Below are 21,606 nucleotides of genomic sequence, written 5' to 3' on the forward strand. Positions count from 1 at the left end.
TGAAATAAGGTTTCCTTTTCTCTAAAGCTTGTGGTCGCCTCTCTCTCTCCTCTAAGGTATGCAGCCGCCTCTCTCTCCTCTCTCTAGGGTTTCGGCTATGTCTCTTTGTTCTAGGGTTTGGACCGGTTATGGACCGGACCGGTTATGGACCGGACCGGTTATGGACATTCATCACTTGATTTATAACAATTATGTATATATATATATTTTATAACACTTGTAAATCATTTTAATAATTATTTTTATAAATCGAGGAAATAATGTATTATCTCTTATAAATGGTTTATAAAACTTATAGATCTTAATATCGAGTCGAATTATGTAAATTATTAATATTAAGCTTAATATTGACATAAATAATATTTTTATATACAATTTTTCGTTTGTTACATTAATCTTAGTGATCTTGTTATTCTACAAAGATCTTTAAGTCACTCAATATCTTCTTCTCGGTAACAAACAAAGAAAGCTGGTCCTCTCTCTCTGGCTGAAGATAATGTTTTCACAAGTGTAAATATGGTCACAAACTTTTGTGACCGCTATTTTGCTATACCAAAAGCATTGAAACAAAAAATTAGTTCAAGAAAAAAAGGCATTGAAACAATGTTGCTAACCAAAATATTGAAACAACTGGATGAATTTTTAGATACTCACACTATATTTTATTAATTTTTTATTGCAATAACTATTGAAAACCTTTACGAAAGACTATGAATAAAGATGTTCTTAACTTTTTTAACATTCATCGCTAATTATGTTGATGACTTTTTTTAAAAGGAAAAACATCTTGATGGCTTTTGACAGTTTGTAGACCAGACATTAGAAACCCATATCTCTTTTTTTTTTTTTTTTTTGTGTGTGTGTGTGTGTGTCACGTGTTGAATAATACCCAAGTCTTGTCAAATTTCGCGTCTCTAAGTTTAATATTTATAAACCAACCATTAAGGATGAAGTTAAACCAATATAAAACTAAAGAGACACCTAAAACAAGCTGACTTGTCTACGATCCGCACAGGCGCACATCATGCACCATAAGTAATGTGGCTTTTTTTGTTGAAATCATTTTATTTAGTAATAACCCACTGGGAATTAACTAGCTCTTTTTAATAAAACAACTCGTTTTCTGGCAGCTAAATAAATAAAATAAATCGTTTATGTCCTAACCAGTGTGTTAAATTTACATTCTTACTAAAACAATATATTAGAAACTGTAGATAAATTTATCAGGCATATTTTTATATATAATATGTTAATTTATAAAAAAATAAGTAGCGAAGCTCTTAGAATCAATAAACTTGAGTAAATCTAAACCTTTAAGCTTAGAAGTAAGGACAATTATCTCGAATAATCATTTTTAAGTTTTTGTCACATAAATAGCTTTTAAAAAAGAAAATGATCAAAATATCTCCTTTTATTATGAATTTTCTAATATTTTTTTTAAAAAAATTTGAAATCATATCCCAAAACTCCACCATTTAACTCTAAATCGTAAGTATAGATTAGTTAATCCAAAACCCCACCTAACTCTTTAATAAAACTTACGTTGGTCATTTTTTTCATTGAAAATTATTTTTGTGATAAAAACTTAAAAAATAGTTATCATAGGAAATTTTTCTGGAAAAGTAAATATTTTCTAAGCCCTACATAAACCTTGTAATTTGTTTTCAGATTTTATTATTATCAATCAAAATGTTAATTATAAAGTTGTTTTTGAAATTAACAACACAAAATTATAAATTGTATGCTATTACAACAATCACTCCAATATTATTATTTTAGAAAGATTATTATTTTTGAAGATAGTTACAACTCTATGCATATAAAGATTAAAGATAAAGCTGTCGTTAATATCTTGATTTTTTTTTAAAAAAAACTGTAGTATATTACATATATCTGGAAATTGTAGTTGTAAAAGGAAAAGTAATCTATTTAGAGAAATAAATAACAATCGTGGGGTTTGAAACAGCAAATAAATCAAATTTATCATTCACAGGAAATTTTTAAAACCGAGACCGAAGAAAAAATATCTTCAAAGATGCATCCTTTCAACGCTATGATGGCGGCGAGGATGCTGACCGCCGTCGGAAAATCAAACGGATTAGAAAGCGAGACGATCCCCTTCGGATCCTTGTGGTGGAGTATCTACGCCGGCGTCTCTTGTTTCCTCGTCCTCTTCGCCGGAATCATGTCCGGTCTCACTCTGGGCCTCATGTCTCTCAGTCTCGTCGACCTCGAAATCCTCCAACGCAGTGGCTCCCCAAAGGAGAAGAAACAATCAGGTTGATGGTTGAATCGCTCTTGAATCTTTCTCTTTATCTGATTCTGATTCTGATTCTGATTCTCTAACTGTTTGTTTTTCAGCTGCGATCTTTCCGGTTGTTCAGAAACAGCATCAGCTTCTAGTGACACTTCTCTTGTTCAATGCTCTTGCTATGGAGGTATTCATTAAAGATTGCACATTAACCTTTGTGCTTAGTTCTGATGTGAAAAGATTTATACTTGCAGGGCCTTCCTATATACTTAGACAAGATCTTCAACGAGTATGTTGCTATCATCCTCTCCGTTACTTTCGTTCTCTTTGTTGGAGAGGTAAACCAAGTTTTTGTAGCTTTAAGGTTTATCAAGAGGCTTATAATGATTGTGTGATTGTGTGTTTTAAGGTTATTCCTCAAGCTATATGCTCCAGGTACGGACTAGCAGTGGGAGCTAACTTGGTCTGGCTTGTCCGCATCTTAATGATTCTCTCCTACCCGATATCTTTCCCCGTTGCGAAGATGTTGGACTGGGTGTTGGGACATGGAGACCCTTTGTTTAGACGGGCTCAGTTAAAGGCTCTTGTTTCCATTCATGGGGAAGCTGCTGGCAAGGGAGGTGAGCTTACCCATGATGAGACCACAATCATTAGTGGTGCGCTTGATTTGACTGCCAAGACTGCTCGAGAAGCCATGACTCCTATTGAATCAATCTTTTCCTTGGATATTAATTCAAAGTTGGACTGGTGAGTTTCGGTAACTCTCTACCTCATATTTGACCTTTGTATCTTACACTACTTTTTGCTTGTGATTAGGGAAGCTATGTACAAGATTCAAACACGAGGACATAGCCGGATTCCTGTCTACTCGGAGAATCCTAAAAATGTTGTCGGTCTTCTTTTGGTAGGTGTTGTTTGAGATCCTTTATTCGGTTTATCATCTTCTTTTGCAAACACTTATGAAGATGTTCTTCTGTTTGTTAGGTGAAGAGTCTCCTCACTGTTCGCCCTGAATCAGATACTCTTGTCAGCACAGTTGGTATACGCCACATTCCAAGGTCTTGCCATTTTCTTTCCCTGTAGATATCCTCTCTATACAAACTAGATTCTGATTGTGCGTGTGTTTAAATGGTTTAACCAGGGTTCCAGCCGATATGCCATTGTATGATATACTGAACGAGTTTCAAAAAGGGAGCAGTCACATGGCTGCAGTTGTGAAGGTCAATGTGAAACGCAAAGGTTCTCTTTCAACTTTGCTTGAAGAAGAAAACACTAATGACTCCAAGTTGACTACACCTCTGTTACTGAAGCGAGAAGGAAACCAGGACAATGTCGTTGTTGATATTGACAAGATTAGTAACAGTGGGTTCTCGCATACTTCAGAGGAGATAGAGGATGGAGAAGTAATTGGTGTCATCACTTTGGAAGATGTGTTTGAAGAGCTTTTGCAGGAAGAGATTGTGGACGAAACTGATGAATTTGTTGACGTGCATAAAAGGATACGGGTGGCGACTGTAGCGGCAGTGGCTATTTCATCATTAGCGAGAGCTCCTTCAAGCCGGAGGTTACTTGGCCAAAAGGGAACTGTAAGTAAACACTATCTCTCTCTCTCGCAAAAGAAAATGGTTTTTAAGTGAAAAAGATCTTTGTGGAGTTGAGATACTGAACCGGTTTGTGTGTTTTTGCAGGGAGGACCAAAAACGCCAAAGGCATCGTCTACTACTCCAAAGACAGGACAGGATAAACCGATTTGAACTACGACCGGTTCTCTTCAGGGATGATGATTTCTGGTGTTCTGTTTTTTTTTTAATTTTTTTTTTGATTGAGATGTGAGTGTAATAAAACAAGGTTCTCAAACTTAGATCAATTATTCTGCACATACGTGTAGTTATAATAATAAGTCTACAAAACAATTCGAACTTGTTTTTAACCCCCCAAATCTAGTTCATTTGTATGTTCTTTTTCATTCTTTCTCGTCTCCCTTTTCGTTCCATTAATAAGGCCAATGCTTACATGAAGTTTTGGTAATGTGTATAAAGTAGCACGTTTGATTTGTAGCCTTCTAAAGCAGTAGTGTTTACTCCGGGTTGAATCCACCATGAACAAACTATCAGAAACCTCATATTTGATCAACGATTTAAATAAAAAACAAAAGTAAAGAAAGATGCTGAAGAAGAAAAAGGCACACAAGATTGTTAACTGATTCTGGTGTGAAGAATTACTCAATAAGACCAGAGATCTATCTAGCAATCCACTTAAAGAAGAATTACAGCTCAAACACGAGCAGACTTATCACTAGAGTTATAAACTATGATATCTTATTTTTTAGATAATGGAAAGGACAGACGCTCTAACAGACATTTATACAATTGTTAACAAAACGTTGACTAATGAAACTCTCTATTCCCGGCTAAAGGGTCCTTAACATATCTTCTCTTTTCTTGGCTGAGCTGATTATCTAGTTCGTACCTGACAAACATTGCCTCACACTTGGGTATGGGAATGAGACGACAAGTAAACAAGATTGGTGTGAACTTAGCGAGGAGAGATTGCCTTTAGAAGTAAAAGAAATATTCTATAAGTGCAACCACTGCTGCACCACACTTTATAACAAATGTTTACTCGGGGAAGATCCGTATATAAATCTCTGGTTATACAATCAAACCGTTTTATGGTATTGCTGTTACTATTCTTCCCAACGTTTTGCTTTCACGACAAACTTGCGAGTGGTGCCATGGTATAGTATGTGAACCATATAAAGCCAATACCATTCTTCACATGAAGAATTCATTATTGAGCACACCATGAAGGTTATATGTACTAATCTAATTGAACTGTACGAAGACAAGATACATTACAAACATTATTTTAAATTTTAAGGATAGAGCAAGTGTTAAGGTAACTTATAAACATGTTATGTTATGTTAGGCAATATTCATAAAAACTCTGTTAATCAAAACAAAACAAAACAAAAGCTATAGATAAAAAGAAAAAAAAACATTAATCAAAGGTTGACTAGATTCTATACAGTTTATCAGGCTTGATGACAGGGTTTTGGATAGTTAACTCGGTAATGGCGGCAGATTTATAATCCGATAGACAAGAATGTTCTTCCGGGTGACGGTGAGATCCACAGAACACATGGCCGCACCTGCATTCAAATCCTAGCAGCCCCACCTTTTTATTGCACGCATTGCATCTACTCCTCTTTTTATTCTTTACCACAACGACTACCTCTTCAAACTTCTCCACCACTGTTGCTGTTTTCGTGTGGTCTCGTATAGTGTCCATGTATCTGGCAGACTCATCCTTTAAAAAACTGTTGTAGCACTTGGAGCAAAGGTTCTTGGTCTGTGGCGTGCTGAAGAAGCCACATCCGTTGATGCATAGAGAAGGCTCTCCTGTCATGCTTTCTTCACCGAATCTTATGTTTGCAATTCTCTCTCTATATGTATCTTCTTGTTTGCTCTGGCTGTCACAATCTAATCTTATATGTTGAATCTGATGTTAGCAAATCTTTTGGTGTCTCTCTGTCTTCGCTTTCTTCTTTGTTTTGGATCTCTCCCACAATCTAATTTTATGTATGCGGAGTTTGTATGTCTTGTGTTTATATATAGCTTTTAAATAACTCTAGTTTTGTGTCTGCGAGTTTGTATGTCTTAAGTTTATATATATAGAGCTGTTAAAAACATAGTCATTCTCCTGGCAAGTTTATGGTGTTCTATGTCCTAAAAAAATAGTTTTTGTTTTAGATTTTATCTTACAAACTTCGATTTTGAAGATAATTAGGAAAATTTATAAAATTTTATACAGCTGTCATTGTTATCTTGAATTATAAAATATATCATATATTTTAAATTTGGAAACTGTAGTTTAAAAGAAACAGTCATTCTCCTGCTAGATTTCAGGTGTTTTATGACCTAAACAAAATTAGTTTTTTTTTTCAGGTTTTATTTCTACAAACTCCAGTGTTTGAAAATAATTATAAAATTTTATGCATAAATATAAAGCTGTCACTTTTATTTCTATTTTTATGGGATTTATATGCAATAATATGACTAATCGAATCCTGAGTGAAAGCATATAACAAAACCCCTTTTTTTTTGTAATTATTAACTAATACAAAGTTTTGACTCCCAACTAGGAGTTGAAAATCGAGTAATAAAAAGATTACTCAGAAGGGATTTTACTTATTTTAGTGCAAAAACAGAGACGAGAGAGAGAGAGGGAGAGAAGAGACCATGAGAGCTCAGAACAATGCAGGATGCGAAGACCTTGATTCCATGAGAATATACATCGCTTGCATTATACGTTTATCTGATTAACTTATCCTCGTCCCTGAGATGAATTCAATGATGATTCTTTCTCATTAGCAAAATCCATCAATAGCAAAAAACAAACTTGAAAGACAAGAAACAGGGGAGATGCAAAGTGTGAAACCTGCCAGCTTATGGGATTCGGTTTTTGTTCCCATTGTTGGAAGTGGCTTCTGCTTCTTCACGCTTCCCTTTGAATGAGAAGTTGAATCCGGAAGTAGTAGACCCTCCAAAGCGTTTTGAAGCAATATCAAAGCGTTCCATCATACGTGTAACCCCAGCTATTCCAGCGTTCATCTCACGTTGTACTCCTTTGCTCAGTTCTTTCACTGAGTTGTTGCGAGCAAGTAGCTTCTCTTTGAGACCTTGTTTACTCTTAGAGATAGATTCTTTGTACCTGGAGGAGGCATGTCTCCATACCATCAGTTTGACTTGTGAATGAAGGAAAATGATGAAGTGAGTTTTGTGGGCATACCTTGCGGAAGCAGCAGCTAGTTTGGATTTAATGGCTTCTGGAAGAGACGATGCTTCAGATAGAGAAGGTCCACGGGAGATTCTGATTTACAGATACAAGAGAAGATGAAGATGTGTTAAATAAGGGTTTAGGTCAGTTAAGCATTCTCCAAGAACAGACATCGCCATGCAAATTCACCACAACCAGCCAGTAACTAAGTGAACAAGGTTCAATGTTTAGATGATATTGTGTAGTGTCAATATACCTGGATCCATTGCTGGTATCAGCAGGAGACGGGGGGTTTGCATTCTGATGTTGAACATGGGAAATAACAGCAGAGATGTTGTGACCAAGATTGGGCATATCAGAAGGAGAGGGATCATTGGAGGGTATTGGAGTGTCCCTAGTACGAAGCAAACAACGTCTATGGGCAGCTTCAGTGAGATGCCTAAGGAATTGTTCATCAAAGCTGCTCTCCTCCTGGGAAGAAAACATATCTTTATCCAGTCAAGTAGTAGAATCAAAACTCTTGCAACTTACCAATGCACAATGAATAATGAATAATATACTAAACGAACCTCCTCTGAGTGAAAATCCTCATGAGGAATGGAACTTCTTGGAGAGGATGGAGATCTCATGTTGGTGGTTTTCATCAGCCTTTCCTTGTCCACAGCAGCCAAAAGCTCTTGGCTACAAGAAAAAAGAGGAACACCAGTACTAGTATTAAGATAGTGCATCAAAAACCAATTTGTAACAAGAAAGGATCATGAGTATACCTGACAGGATCTTTGAGGACAAAGAATTGCCAGCAAATAGGACACTCCTTGCTTCTCTGAGACCTGTGTCAAAACCCCAATCACGAATCAAGTCACCAATAGACGAACAAGATTAAATTCTAAAACAACATAATACCATTCAATGATGCACTGAAGGTGATATTCATGCTTGCAACTTGTAACCTGACAAACCCCATTAGCATTTTCAAAAACCATCCCTTTCAATAATAAAATCAAAGGATCTATCTAATACAGATCATCCCAGATTTATGGGAAAGAGAGAATCTTACAGTGGCAGGATCCTGGAGAGTGAAAGGCTCGAGACAGATGCTGCAAGCGTCGTCGGTATCATCATCGAAGGCAGAGGAAGAAGAAGAAGAAGCAATGGCGGGACTGAAAGGAGGAGACTTTTCGGATAAGTTGAAAGCAGAAGCATATGTGAAACTAGACATTGTTTGCTGCTGCGAGTTGGTGGATGAAGAAGATGGAGAAGCTGTGGATTGAGATTGAGATTGAGATCAAGAGGAGGTGATCGATCACATAAAAAGAAGACTGATAAGTCAAAGCAAAGAATAATGAGGAAAAAGTCAAAAAAAAAAGGAAATTGCAAGGCCGTGGAGCAAAGTTCGATTCCGACGGTTTCTTTCTCTCTCTCTTTTTATTTTTTTGTTACGCTTATTGGTTGGGCCTTTGCTTGCTCTTTGCCTTTACTCCATTATTTTATTTGATTCTTTACCTACTTCTCCATCACAGGTATGGTCCCAATTCTATAAAGTTAAAATACAGAAATTTTAGCAAAACTTTACACTTCAAGCTAGGCATTGGCATGTTATCTAAAACATAAAAACCAAATTGGAACCAAACTAAAAGGAAAAAAAAAAAAACAGAAACCAAATTAAAACTTACAAAAATTCAAATGGTTCCTATTTTTCTAAATCCAAAAAATCAAACTACAACGAAAACCGAATGGACACCTGAATAAAACTAAACTATAAATTTAGATATATAATTTATAAATAAAAAACTATTCAAAAACTAATGGAATATCTATTTTTTTTTTGGATTTTCAAGTTTAACTCTTAGTTTTGATTTTTGTCGGTTTTTAAATTTAAACCCGCACCAAATCAAAATTAGATTTAATTTGGCTCCATTTCAGATTTCATATCCATCGAACCAATCTGAATCAATAAAATACAAAATTATATTTTATTTAATTTTATGAAATAAATCAAAACAACTTTTAACTTAAAACAAAAAAAAAATTGTATTAAAATCATCATTTTAAATATCAATGTCATATCAATAAAATAAATATGATCAATTGTTAATTTACATATAACTATACAACTATATATTTATGAAAATAAAGTGCAACTAATTAGAAAAATATGACATTATGTTGATAGAGTTTGAGTAAGAGGATCGAAAAAATATCATATTTTTGAGAATTGACAATTTAAAATAATTTTTCTATCATAAGTTTGAGTTAGGTTGCAACGAAAAAGAAAAAAAATCGGGTAACAGAGACAGATTTCCGACCAACACTAATGATATAAACTCTCTCAAAATAGTCTTTTTTTTTTTAAATGCTTAAAAGATATTATCTATATTTATAATATATTTTCATTTTAATAATTGTATATTTAAATAAAATTAGTTTTTCTTGTCAGCATTTAAATAAAATTAGTTATGTATATTAAATTTTAGTTAACGAAAAATTATGAAAATAATTAATCACAAAATAATGTATTTGTAATAAATTTTTAAAAATCTATATGAGAATATATTTTAATTAATTTATGTGGTGGACCTGGTGGTAATCTGTATCTTTCGAAACCAAAGAACGTGGTCTCTGAATACCAATACCAACCAACACCATATGGGGTACTGGAGGCCTCCATTTTGGGATTGTCTAGCTTCCTCTCTTCTCCTGCTTTTTCTTTCAGAATTGCACGCCTAGAGTGAGATAACTTGGAGACTGTAACCCTTTTAAAATCAAGTTCGCTTCTTGTTCTCCATTATGTGTTTCCGACACAAAGCTTATGTCTTTACTGCTGCTATCGCCTTTTTTTTTTTTTTAATCTGTAAAGTCTCTTTTTTATGTGGTTTGCAGATTCCTTGAAGCAGTTTGGTGAAAACAATGGTTGTGTTTGGGAATGTTTCCGCGGCTAATTTGCCTTATCAAAATGGATTTTTGAAGGCAATTTCATCTGGAGGTTGTGATTTGATGGGACACCGCAGCTTCAAAATTTCAACTTCTTTTAAGACAAGAACAAGGAGGAGGAGGAGTGCTGGTCCTTTGCAGGTCTCTGTCTGTTTCATTCAAAAAAAATCTGATCAAAGTGTTATTGGTGATCAAAATGAGCCAATTTTGAAATGTGTGTTAGGTAGTTTGTGTGGATATACCAAGGCCAGAGCTAGAGAACACTGTCAACTTCTTGGAAGCTGCAAGTTTGTCCGCATCTTTCCGTAGTGCTCCTCGTCCTGCAAAGCCTTTAAAAGTTGTGATCGCTGGTGCTGGTATGATGAATGTGTCAAAACTTATTATCCTGCTCCCTTCGGATTCTGATGTGGTGAAGCTCCTTTGCCTCTCGGATAAATTGCAGGATTGGCTGGATTGTCAACAGCAAAGTACCTGGCTGATGCAGGACATAAACCTCTGTTGCTTGAAGCAAGAGATGTTCTTGGTGGAAAGGTAAAAACTTAACTCATGGTTGTTTGCAATTCATCATTATTATTAAGACTGGTTAGTTTCCAAAGGCCGTGCACCAATTTGAGTTTATGAGACTATACTACAATATAACTAATTTATAGAATGTCACAGCTCTTAAGTACAAAATTTGCGTACATGTATTTGTCCTTTTTATGATTATATAACGTGTTACATTGTTGTTGTGTTTTCTGGCTCTCGGGTGAGATTATAATTATTAAAGATCATCTGTTAACTATGTGAAGTATGTGTTCCTCTCCAGATAGCTGCATGGAAGGATGAAGATGGAGATTGGTATGAAACCGGTTTACATATATTTTGTAAGTTCAAAATGTCATAATTTCTCTCCGTTGCTCCTCCAATATATATGTATGTATTTTCTCACTTTCATAACTTGGATTTGAATTTTACATATGATTTACGATTATGTGCCCTAGGCTCGGCTCTTATCTTCTATAGCTGAGGGAAGATATCTTTTTAGTAGCATGTATTTACTGTTTGCAAATGCAGTTAGATTTTAATATGATAGTCTCAAGGATTCTTGAACCTCTATAATCTTGCACACCTTTTCAAATGTGCTCATTGAGTTCAGCAAGAAGATCCCTTTCATTTTTAAGCCGCTCTACCATTAACTTTAAGAAAGATGTAACGCAAAGCTTATGATTAACTAATTAATGGTCAACAAAGTTTATTTATCTTTCCTGTTGATTCTTTTCTAAGTTTTTTTTTCCTTGATTCTTTTCATATACTTGGTGAAAGTTGGTGCATATCCGAATGTGCAAAACTTATTTGGAGAACTTGGGATCAATGATCGGTTGCAGTGGAAGGAACACTCCATGATCTTCGCCATGCCAAGTAAACCTGGAGAATTTAGTAGATTTGATTTCCCAGATGTCCTACCAGCACCCTTAAACGGTGATTGCATAGTTTTTATCTTTAAGTTGTTTGAACTTTCAAACTAAATTATATGTTTGAACAACATATGTTTGTTTAAATTGTTAATGAGGATACTTTTACCTTTGTAGGATTATGGGCTATATTGAGGAACAACGAGATGCTGACATGGCCAGAGAAAATAAAGTTTGCTATTGGACTTCTTCCGGCTATGGTCGGAGGTCAGGCTTATGTTGAGGCTCAAGATGGTTTATCAGTTGAACAATGGATGAGAAAGCAGGCGAGTTCCCTCTGTTAGAGTTTCTTTGTTGCTTCCTTGTCGTGTGCTCAAGATTTCACTTTGGTTTCTATGTATTCTTTACAGGGAGTACCTGATCGAGTGACTGATGAGGTGTTCATTGCCATGTCAAAGGCCCTAAACTTTATAAACCCGGACGAACTTTCAATGCAATGTATTTTGATAGCTTTGAATCGGTTTCTTCAGGTTTTTTTTGGCATATTCCCAGCAAAACTCTTTCTTTTCTTTTCCTCACTCTCTCTCTAAATCATAGAAACTGCGATTTTGACAGGAGAAACATGGGTCGAAGATGGCGTTCTTAGATGGTAACCCACCGGAGAGGCTTTGTATGCCAATAGTGGAACATATTCGATCACTAGGTGGAGAGGTGCGGCTTAACTCAAGGATAAGGAAGATTGAGCTCGAGGATGATGGTACTGTTAAGAGTTTCTTACTCACTGATGGAACCACTATCCAAGGAGACGCTTATGTCTTTGCCACTCCAGGTTTCATTTCTATGCTGTCTTTTTTGGATTTACATTCCATTTAAGGGATCCTACTTCATAGGGCTGGGATTTTTAACCAAACCGAAATTTTGGTTAGTACGGTGAGAAGTTCGGTTGGATGCAGGTTTATAAAAAAAATTAGGTTTTCGGTTCGGTAATCGGTTAGTTCGGGTATTTCAAAAAAAAAATTGTTAACCAAATTTTGAACCAAATTAACCGAAATCACCCGAATTTAACCGACCTTACCCAAATTTTTGACCGAAATATAATGAAAACCAAAAACTTCGGTTAGTTTAGGTAAAAGCTTTAAAATCAAACTATCCGAATACCAAACCGAACTTTTTTACGGTTCAATCCGGCAAGATTTTAATCGAATAACCCTAACTATCCGAACCGAATTATTCGAACTCGCTTGCCTACTACTCATATGCTGTTTACGTTTTTTTTCCTCCCGTAGTCGATATCCTGAAGCTTCTTTTACCGGATTCTTGGAAAGAGATACCATACTTCAAGAGATTGGAGAAGTTAGTTGGTGTGCCAGTTATTAACGTTCATATATGGTTAGTGAGACTATTAACCTACCACCCCTCATGTTTTTTTTTTTTTTGGTTTGAGATGAGAGATCACTTGTTGAACTAATATTCATGGCAGGTTTGATCGAAAACTGAAGAACACATATGATCATTTACTCTTTAGTAGGTGTGTTTCATGTGAATTCTAAAGGCATTTAAAAAGATAAAACTAGTCCTGAACAATCTTGTTGTCTCTGTGTTGCAGAAGTAACCTTCTGAGTGTGTATGCTGACATGTCGTTAACATGTAAGGAATATTACGATCCTAACCGGTCAATGCTGGAGCTAGTATTTGCACCTGCAGAGGAATGGATATCACGGACCGACTCTGACATCATTGATGCAACGATGAAAGAGCTCGAGAGACTCTTCCCTGACGAAATCGCTGCTGACCAAAGCAAGGCTAAGATTCTCAAGTACCATGTCGTCAAAACTCCAAGGTTATAGTTAGAAAATTTTATTATTACCAAACCCCAAATTGTTCCCATTCAAATGATGATGGATCATACAATATATATATCTCGCTCTCTATCAGGTCTGTGTACAAGACCATCCCAGACTGTGAACCATGTCGGCCACTACAAAGATCTCCTATTAAAGGATTCTACTTAGCTGGGGATTATACTAAACAGAAGTACTTAGCTTCCATGGAAGGCGCCGTTCTCTCTGGCAAATTCTGCTCACAGTCTATTCTACAGGTCAGTCAAAACACATAGTAGATCAGTTTGTTGTTAACCAGTGACTCTTTTTCTGGTAAATGATCCGGTTTATTGCTTAGTCCCAGTTTTTCAAGTTTGGTTAACTGATTCTTCAGGATTACGAGCTATTGGCTGCTTCCTCTGGACCGCAAAAGTTGTCGGAGGCGACTCTATCAACATAAGACAGGAAGCTTAAAATATTTTGTAACTTCTGTGTACAAACCTCATTTCAATACAAAGTTACAGATTTGGCAAAAAGGAAACAATGTATTGCCAGGAAAATATGAATGCACTTGATTATATGTGTACTATATATCAATATATTTTAAATAAATTATGAATTCATTTCAAATAATCATTTTGCATTTCACTGGCTAGAGTGCAATTAATTTTTATTTAGAACATCCAAGAAATTGTACGTATATAAAACATTATGTGAGAACACTGTCTATTTATAATATAGTTTGTATGGCCTTGACCAAATTAGCCAGCAGTTATCAAGTGTGACTATCATCAAATTAGATGATTGGTTGTAAGCATTTTTTAACTTCTTTTGTGTATGGAATAATCTCATTTCAGCAAAGCCAAAATTGACGCTAGTCTCTGCAGTAAATGAATCTTATAGATTTGACATCTCTCCTTTTCTATCGCTTTTATAATCTTGAAAAGTAATTATTGTGGATCTTTTGTAATCAAAGTTATTGCTTATATTTATTTTCTTCTGTACCGTTTTTTTTTGTTTTTATCGTCTCAGTACAAAATGCATAAGGTGGATGTTTGATTGATCTCTGGCAAAACAAAATTAATTTTTTCTTCTAAAGAGTGAGAAGGCAATCTTTTAAACTTTTTCAGCGCCGGCCGGCCCCGGGCCTGGGGTGGGATTAAGGCCGAAGGCCCGAACCCATCCTAGTCTACAAAAAAAAAAAAAAAAAAAAAAAAAAAAAAAATGAAATGTTCTAACCACAATATATTTTCTCCTTTGTTTTTTAGTGCATAAGACTAGGCTGGTAGGGTCTATAAAGTCTCTTGAAAGTCACGTGAGAAGCGAACCTGAATTGCTTTTGGCTTTGGGTAATGAAGACGTTCATGTGACAAAAGTACAATAAGTTATGGGAACTACGGAATGAATCCAGTAGCTGGATCTGAACCAAAAATCTCATTATTATTTGTTGAGTAAAAATATTTTAATTTTGTTAAGTGAAGAAGCTAACGATCAGTTGGTAACTAACAAACGTCACCAAGAATGATAATGATTAAGTGAGAACTAGCAATGAGCCAATGAGATATATACTTCATACAAAGAAAAACTCCGTACAATTATACGAAATAATGGGCCCCACTCACCGATCGGGCGTTTGGTTAACTTATCTGAGTGGGCTTTTGCTTCGCTTCTTCGTTTTCCAACAAAGACATTTGCTTTTGTAACTTTCTTAACTCCAAAACTCCAAAACATTCTTTCTTTGTAACTCCTCTCCTTCTCTTTAAACCTAAAGCAACAAAACACACACATGGATTCTCAGGAACACAACATTACACAACACTCTCCAGGTTTCTTCTTAATCATTACCAATGTTGTTAGGGTTTTCTTCCTGAAGTCTCAATTTTGGATCTTTCAGTGTCGTATCATTCTTAGTTGATTTTCTCTTACCTTGTTGTCTCTTTGTAATTTCTGCTTCTCAGTTTATGATATCGTTTTTGATTTGCCTCTTTTTTTAATACTGTGTGTTAATATCAGTCTGTTCATGTCTTTTTTTTTAATCAATGTGCATAAAAATAAATTGTTTTTCTCTTTCTATATGATTTTTGTAGCTTTCTAGCAAAATTTGGCTTTTGCAATAATGGCTTCTTGCTTTTTGTCCTGTATTCTCTATTTGTTTAATGAGTTTACTTTCTGATTCTTTATTTTTTTTTTTAAGTTTTTCTTAATCAGAATATCTCAATTTTGAAGTATATAGACACTGAAGAAGAAGATCTTTGTGAAATCTATTCTTTTTGTTTTACAGGAGGAGGTAAGAGCCATGTCTGCAGTAAATGTGGTTGGAATTACCCAAATCCACATCCTAGTGCTAAAAACCGGCGTGCCCACAAGAAAATATGTGGAACCATCAAAGGGTTTGAGATCCTTGGTTCCGAGCAGGCCAACCAGAATGTTGATTTGCAGAAAGGGCATTGTTTGGATGATGAACCAAAAACCCCAAGTAAGAACATTTGTGAACTGTGGTGGTAAAAAGTAGAAAGAACACTGTTTAACCTGTGTCATTGTTGTTTGTTCCTTGATGCTAAATGTGTGTTTGATGTCGGGGTCAGGTCCAAGAGTTGTGGATGAGAGAATTGGTGATATAATAAGTGAAGAAGATGTGTTTGCAGATGCTGTTTGTGAATTTTCTAGCAGCCTTGTGTCTGATTCTGTCAAGGAAAAGGAGGAGGAGACAGCAGCAAATGGTATGGCAAAGAGTGCTACGGATCTTGGTGAGTTTTACATTCTTTTGATAAAACAATTCAGAGATGATGTTGTTACCTTTGAATATGCTGCTATTTGGTGAAACATGGTATTCTTTTTGTGATATTTTAATGTGTTTGGTTGGCTCTGTTTTTCCAATATATTAAGTCTTGGTTGATTTATTTTTTCCTTACGAGATATCAAACCTGTAGCCAATTTTATCATCTGGCTCAAAGGGAAACACAATTCAGTTCATGAGCCATCTGATTATTACATTTTATCGGTTTTATATTACCGTTTGGCTTTCTTGTTTTGCCTGTTCTATTTTGACGATTGATATGAAACGTTTCAGGTGAAACTCAGGAGTGCAACAAAAGCCCTGAAGTGGTTAAAGAGAGTTTGGATGTTCTTCTACCTGTCCAAGTCCTTGAGAATTTCCCAAGTTCAGCTGAAGCAGCGGATACATGTGGAGAAAGTTCATCTCAGGTCATTCACGATGGTCGTAGTACCATATCAAATGTTGGATTAGAGGCAGAATGCAAAGGCAATGTAGCGGATGAATCTGAATCTAGGTTGGCAGCATCTGCATTAGGAAAGAGAGTGGATACTTCATGGAACGATGAAGTCATTTACTCGGACTTGGAGGGTCCCCATGGATTTGAAGAAATGAATATGAATCCTCCTGGTGAAGCTGATGACTATACAGCAGTGAGTGATAAGAATCCGGTCGATACTCCTCCTGTAGAAACCATTGCAGACCAAGTTATCAACACCAGTCTATCTGCTCTTGATGCCATACCTTTTGCTGAAAATGCTCATGTCTCTTTGCATGGTACCAAAGCCCTTGAAGACGAGCTTCCCTTGGAAGACTTAAGTATCGGCAGGGATGTTCCTTCACCAGACAAAACTGAACCTCAGGGCCAATCCCCCAGCGCAGAGAACATAGTAATGCCTAAGATTGACCCTGAAGAAACTGTTGAATCATCTTTTGGTGTTGGTGCTTCCCAAGAAACTGTTGAATCAGAAACCGTGAGAACTTCCCTACCTGCGGTAGATCCTTTTGTTGCTGACTCGAATGCTGATGTGAGCCATTCAGATCTCATTTCTCCTGAGAGTGAACTTACTCAAGCAAATGTTGTAGCTGATGAGGAGAAGAGCACAATTAGCGAGCTCAGTTCTCAATCCTCTTGTGCTGTTGAACACTATGTTTCTCCGGTGTCTGTTGCATCGGAGGGAGATGAACCACCAAGTGTTCAGAATAAAAGTTCAACAGAAACATCTAAAGACTCCACCCTCCAAATCGGTGCTGAAGCTTGTGAAAGTACTGCTGAAGAAGATTGCACTAAAACTAATCAGAAGTTGGTGGAAAGCGGAAGGACAGAATCCAATAGAGTTGTTGGTGGCTTAGGGGTTATTCAAGCAAATGAGATTGACGGTAACGTCAAAACACACAACAATTATGCTGAGGTCCCTGTGACAATTGAATCAAATGACCATAGAGATTTCGGGAGGTTGCAGAATCTTTCAGAAGCACACATTAGATCTCTGGTTTTGAGTCCGATAGTCACTAGAGATAATGCCGTTTCAGGTACTACTACTTCACCTTCACTCATTGGAAAGGGAACGTTATTATTATGCACCATTAAGTCGAATTTTTTATTGGAACAGGACATAGTGAACCTGAAAACGAATCTCAGTCGTCATCACTTGATGTTGGTCTGTCGAAGAACCAAGAGATCACAACAAGCTGGAGCACAGCAAAGGAGCAGCATGTTCCGCTGAAGAACCTTTTGAACGAAGCAAGGTCACCAAGGGTAGAGGCAACAACCAGCATACCGAGAGTGAGTGCGATACTGGAGCAAGGGACATCCCCTGAAGACGAGGGTGGGTGGCCAGAGAGGAGAGAAGTGAGTGAGGAGTGGAACTCGCCAGCAAAGTATCCAGCGGAGAGGAAAGTGAAAGGAAGACCCTTTTGGGTTCCATTCGTGTGTTGTTCCTCTTCTAAGTAAAGGCTTTATTGTCTGATGGTAGTAGGATGATGAACGATTCTAGTAGTAAAGACTCTTTATATACAAGCTAGTTGTATTGGTTCTTGTAGGAGTCTTTGTTATACGTATGTAGACCACTTATGAATTTGATTTTTATCATGACTGATTATTTTTGCGTTTTTATTTAGAATTTGCTTCTTTTTTTTTTTGTTTTAGTAAGAGAGATTCCTTGTTTTTAGTTATAATTTGAAGGTAAAAAGCTTTAGAAAAGTACTTGATTAAAGCATCTATATATTTACCTCTATAATATCATTTAGAGTCAAAACTACTTCAATGCGAGATTGCTATATATTTCTTAATGGAGAATATTGGCTCTAGTGTTTTTCAGAGAGCCAAGCCTTGTTCGCCAGAAGTCCTTACTTTTTTTTGTCTGAATTGATGTTCCAGGGTTTCAAGTATACCTAGATGGAGGTTGTGTTCGGGATCTTATACTAGATAGAATCCCCAAGGATTATGATGTTATCACTTCTGCCGAACTCAAGTGAGGTTTAAATGAAACTACACATTAGTTTTGTTATCATTTTCATATAATGTACCAAAGCCATCTAGATCTAAAAAAACGCATTTGTGAATCATGCTTGTGTGTGTGTGCAGGCAAGGCAAGTCTTTCCCCTCTACCAAATCGTTGGAAGAAGGTTTCCCATCTGTCTTTATGTCTGACGATATCATCATAGAGGTTTGTTCAATGTTTTCACTCATTCACATGAATCTATGTCATAACTACTTAATCATCTGAGTAAGCTAGGGGCTAATGATAGGGCTCTCGGTTTCTTTCTCCTATCAGGAAGAACACTTTCTCTTAATCTTATCTTCCCTCAGTGTTCAGAGTTGTTTACTGTTTAGTATCTCAAGTTTTAGTAGAGGTGTTAAAAAAAAAAAAAAGTACTTCAGCAAGGACTGGCAAAGCGCCAAATAAAAACTTCAGAAAGCCTGTGGGCTGCAATCAATGAACGTGACTATATCCGTTGGAAGAATTGCTTACAGCGTGATTTTACAGTCAATGGGTAGGCACTGTATTTCACATTTATTTGTGTCCATATAGTCACATACAGCATGCATTAACATTCATATGTTGGATCTTTCAGGTTGATGTTTGATCCATTGGAGAATGTAGTGTATGACTATATAGGAGGAGTTGAAGATATAGAGAATTCTAAAGTAGGCAAGCTATCATGCTTTACAGAAAATCAATTGACATGTGAATGAATTGTTGTTGACCCTAATCAGTCTAGTTATTCTGTAGGTGAGGACAGTATCAACTCAATAGCAAGTTCGTTTTGTACTTACACTCTCTTACCCGTCTGTAATCAAACCTGATTTACTTCAGAAATCAAAGACCACCAACGCTACCAACATTCGGTTACATCCTGTAAACTCCCTTCGAGCAGGACTGGCAACAACTTAAACATACCAACCAGAGAGAGGTCTATCCCGGGGACTACAATGCAACCTCTTTGGTGACTCACCATCACCAAGGGTGAACACCCATCACATCAGTCCACGCCGCGGTTACCAATGCAAGGTGACCGGTACCACAATGTCATTCACGAGGTAGGAAATGACTTGGAAATTGACCAAGAAATCGAAGCGATTAAGCTACGACCCCAAGATATGAATTCGAGGGTACATCATGCCAAAATTTCAGCCCGGAGTCTTTCTAGAGACGCAAAATATTCCATTCACGAGCGAGATTACTCGGCATCCAGCTCAAAACCACAGAAAATTGAACATTCTAATTTACAACAGACTATATCCAAACCAACCAACACTTTTACAGCTTTCAGCATAGCCATGGAACGAGCTCTTTTTAAACTCGAGGAGCGAGATGCGCGCTTCTGCTAGATGTTCGTTGAAAGAGCACCGCTTCGTTGATTCTCTCGCTTAAAAGAGATTTTGATCGACAATTTCAAAGGCATTCCTAAAACATTACTCTATATTTATACTATATTAGGAGGCTCAACCGCGGACCTATGGACCCTAGCCCAGGGACTCGGTGTCAGATCAATACCAAAGGCAAGCAGTGCAATGATCCTAATACCCACTGAAAATCTAATGTATTTTGATATTACTAGCTGTTTTGTCCTTGCACGTGGACATAATTTATTTTTTCAAATATTTATTCGTTCAAAACAATCCAGCACGATAAGTTAATATTTATATGTTCAAAAAAAATTAAATTAAACATCATATTATTTATATTTGATAATTTTTTCATTTAAAACACTCAAATATTAATATATAATTATAAATTGTTGTATATCTTATTTTAAATTTTTTGATAAAAAATATCATTTCAAAATAACAACACAATATATAAGAATTATCTTATTTTTTATAATATGATATTATTGATATAAAATTTGTTTTTAATTATATAATATATATATGTATATAAATAAATTCATTAAGATAAGAACACAATATATAAAAATTATCTTTACAAAAATGATATTATTAATAAAAAATCGTTTTTAATTATATAATAAAATAGAATTTTATTAAGGGTAACTATGACATTAACCATTCTAATTTTTAACGTGAGAACTCCGTTGCCAAAAATCAATTCTCAAATAATAGTATAGATTAGGAGCCCAAAATTTTCTTATAACAAGTATAATATTGATTAACTGTAAATTATATTAAAATTAATTATGCAAGTTTTTTATTTTAAAATAAGATAAATAAATAAATTCAGTTGGTTTGTTGTTAAAACTTAAAACTAGTTTTATTTTTTAATAAAAATAATGAATTTTTTAGAAAATAAAATTTACCCTAGGGCTCTGAATGACACTAAGCCGGCCCCGCAAATCTGCAAGAACCCAGAGAAATTGATATATATTCAGTACTACAGTTTACAGAGAAATACCAGAAAAGGGTTTATTTCAATCTGAACATTAGTCGTTGTGTCTTTTCCTTCGTGAGCTTTGTATCAGTGCGTACTCCACACTAGACTAAACAAAAATTCAATTAAACTAAACAAAAATTAAAAAAAAATACATGAACTTTATTAATGTGTTATGTTTTTTCGTTCCCGAATTTTATAGTAGTCCATAATCCGTATTAAACTAAAAAAAATTCAAAAAATACTACATGAATTTTTAAAATTGTGATTATATATATATAGTATATATTTACCGTTAAAAGAGTTAGTCATCCGTTAATTTATCAAAATGACGTTATTTTAAATAAGTTATGTAAAAATAAAAATATAAAATACTACATGAACTCTCAATTGTGCTTATATATGTTGACTGTAAAAGGTGTTAGTCATCAATTAATTTATCAAAACATCGTCATATTAAAATACTATATGAACTCTCAATATCCTGCTTATATATATTGACTGTCAAAGGTGCTAGTCGAATTTATCAAAACGAAGTCATTTTGGATAAAATTTGTAAAATTCAAAAATTAAAAATACTACATAAATTCTCAAAATCATGCTTATATATATATATGTATATATATATATTGACCATCAAAGGTGTTAGTCATCCGTTAATTTATCAAAATGATTTTATTTTGAATAAATTCTGTAAAAATTTAAATACTATATGAACTCTCAAAATCGTGCTTATATGTATTTTGACCATCAAAAATGTTAGTCATCCGTTAAATTAAAAATTAATTTTGAGAGGTTTGAACTCTCATACAATGGATGACTA

The 21,606-nt window shown here is 35.4% G+C and overlaps 5 protein-coding genes across 5 annotated transcripts; 3 read left to right on the forward strand and 2 right to left on the reverse strand.

The window, feature by feature from the left end:
* Positions 1 to 1,960: 1,960 nt before the first annotated feature.
* LOC106439722 (DUF21 domain-containing protein At4g14230) lies at positions 1,961 to 4,219 on the forward strand. Its single transcript, XM_013881226.3, has 8 exons — positions 1,961 to 2,279; positions 2,362 to 2,438; positions 2,506 to 2,589; positions 2,661 to 2,998; positions 3,068 to 3,155; positions 3,236 to 3,309; positions 3,393 to 3,837; positions 3,940 to 4,219. The coding sequence occupies exons 1-8, from the start codon at positions 2,036 to 2,038 to the stop codon at positions 4,003 to 4,005; spliced, it is 1,416 nt and encodes a 471-aa protein (XP_013736680.1). The 5' UTR covers positions 1,961 to 2,035; the 3' UTR covers positions 4,006 to 4,219.
* A 923-nt stretch (positions 4,220 to 5,142) lies between these two features.
* LOC106439723 (putative zinc finger A20 and AN1 domain-containing stress-associated protein 8) lies at positions 5,143 to 6,709 on the reverse strand. The gene is made up of 2 exons (XM_048750300.1): positions 6,692 to 6,709; positions 5,143 to 6,589 (listed from the first exon to the last, which is right to left on the reverse strand). The coding sequence occupies exon 2, from the start codon at positions 5,657 to 5,659 to the stop codon at positions 5,267 to 5,269; it is 393 nt and encodes a 130-aa protein (XP_048606257.1). The 5' UTR covers positions 5,660 to 6,589; positions 6,692 to 6,709; the 3' UTR covers positions 5,143 to 5,266.
* On the reverse strand, positions 6,621 to 9,917 carry LOC106439725 (E3 ubiquitin-protein ligase RHF1A). Its single transcript, XM_013881230.3, is given in 9 exon segments — positions 6,621 to 6,723; positions 6,725 to 6,964; positions 7,043 to 7,123; positions 7,287 to 7,501; positions 7,600 to 7,711; positions 7,798 to 7,860; positions 7,934 to 7,980; positions 8,088 to 8,564; positions 9,608 to 9,917. Coding segments are annotated over 8 exon segments (1,023 nt in total). The 5' UTR covers positions 8,250 to 8,564; positions 9,608 to 9,917.
* A 20-nt stretch (positions 9,918 to 9,937) lies between these two features.
* LOC106439724 (15-cis-phytoene desaturase, chloroplastic/chromoplastic-like) lies at positions 9,938 to 13,635 on the forward strand. Its single transcript, NM_001315737.1, has 13 exons — positions 9,938 to 10,102; positions 10,185 to 10,317; positions 10,404 to 10,492; positions 10,770 to 10,827; positions 11,267 to 11,422; positions 11,533 to 11,681; positions 11,766 to 11,885; positions 11,971 to 12,184; positions 12,642 to 12,744; positions 12,836 to 12,883; positions 12,962 to 13,195; positions 13,291 to 13,453; positions 13,570 to 13,635. Exons 1-13 carry the CDS (start codon positions 9,938 to 9,940, stop codon positions 13,633 to 13,635), a joined length of 1,698 nt encoding a protein of 565 aa, NP_001302666.1.
* A 1,210-nt stretch (positions 13,636 to 14,845) lies between these two features.
* Positions 14,846 to 18,050, forward strand: LOC106439726. Its single transcript, XM_013881231.3, has 5 exons — positions 14,846 to 15,001; positions 15,457 to 15,651; positions 15,761 to 15,922; positions 16,246 to 17,481; positions 17,562 to 18,050. The coding sequence occupies exons 1-5, from the start codon at positions 14,962 to 14,964 to the stop codon at positions 17,900 to 17,902; spliced, it is 1,974 nt and encodes a 657-aa protein (XP_013736685.1). The 5' UTR covers positions 14,846 to 14,961; the 3' UTR covers positions 17,903 to 18,050.
* The last annotated feature ends 3,556 nt before the right edge of the window (positions 18,051 to 21,606 follow it).

Source organism: Brassica napus, chromosome C3 (assembly GCF_020379485.1).
Source record: "Brassica napus cultivar Da-Ae chromosome C3, Da-Ae, whole genome shotgun sequence".
Lineage (NCBI taxonomy): Eukaryota > Viridiplantae > Streptophyta > Magnoliopsida > Brassicales > Brassicaceae > Brassica > Brassica napus.

Coding starts and splice junctions, on each gene's coding strand:
- LOC106439722 (XM_013881226.3), top strand. CDS start 2,036: ATGCATCCTTTCAACGCTATGATGGCGGCGAGGATGCTGACCGCCGTC. Junction 2,590..2,660: donor TCGTTCTCTTTGTTGGAGAG/GTAAACCAAGTT, acceptor GTGTGTTTTAAG/GTTATTCCTCAAGCTATATG. Junction 3,310..3,392: donor GGTATACGCCACATTCCAAG/GTCTTGCCATTT, acceptor TGGTTTAACCAG/GGTTCCAGCCGATATGCCAT.
- LOC106439723 (XM_048750300.1), bottom strand. CDS start 5,659: ATGACAGGAGAGCCTTCTCTATGCATCAACGGATGTGGCTTCTTCAGC.
- LOC106439724 (NM_001315737.1), top strand. CDS start 9,938: ATGGTTGTGTTTGGGAATGTTTCCGCGGCTAATTTGCCTTATCAAAAT. Junction 10,318..10,403: donor AGTTGTGATCGCTGGTGCTG/GTATGATGAATG, acceptor GATAAATTGCAG/GATTGGCTGGATTGTCAACA. Junction 12,884..12,961: donor GATCATTTACTCTTTAGTAG/GTGTGTTTCATG, acceptor TCTGTGTTGCAG/AAGTAACCTTCTGAGTGTGT.
- LOC106439726 (XM_013881231.3), top strand. CDS start 14,962: ATGGATTCTCAGGAACACAACATTACACAACACTCTCCAG. Junction 15,652..15,760: donor TGATGAACCAAAAACCCCAA/GTAAGAACATTT, acceptor TGTCGGGGTCAG/GTCCAAGAGTTGTGGATGAG. Junction 15,923..16,245: donor AAAGAGTGCTACGGATCTTG/GTGAGTTTTACA, acceptor GAAACGTTTCAG/GTGAAACTCAGGAGTGCAAC.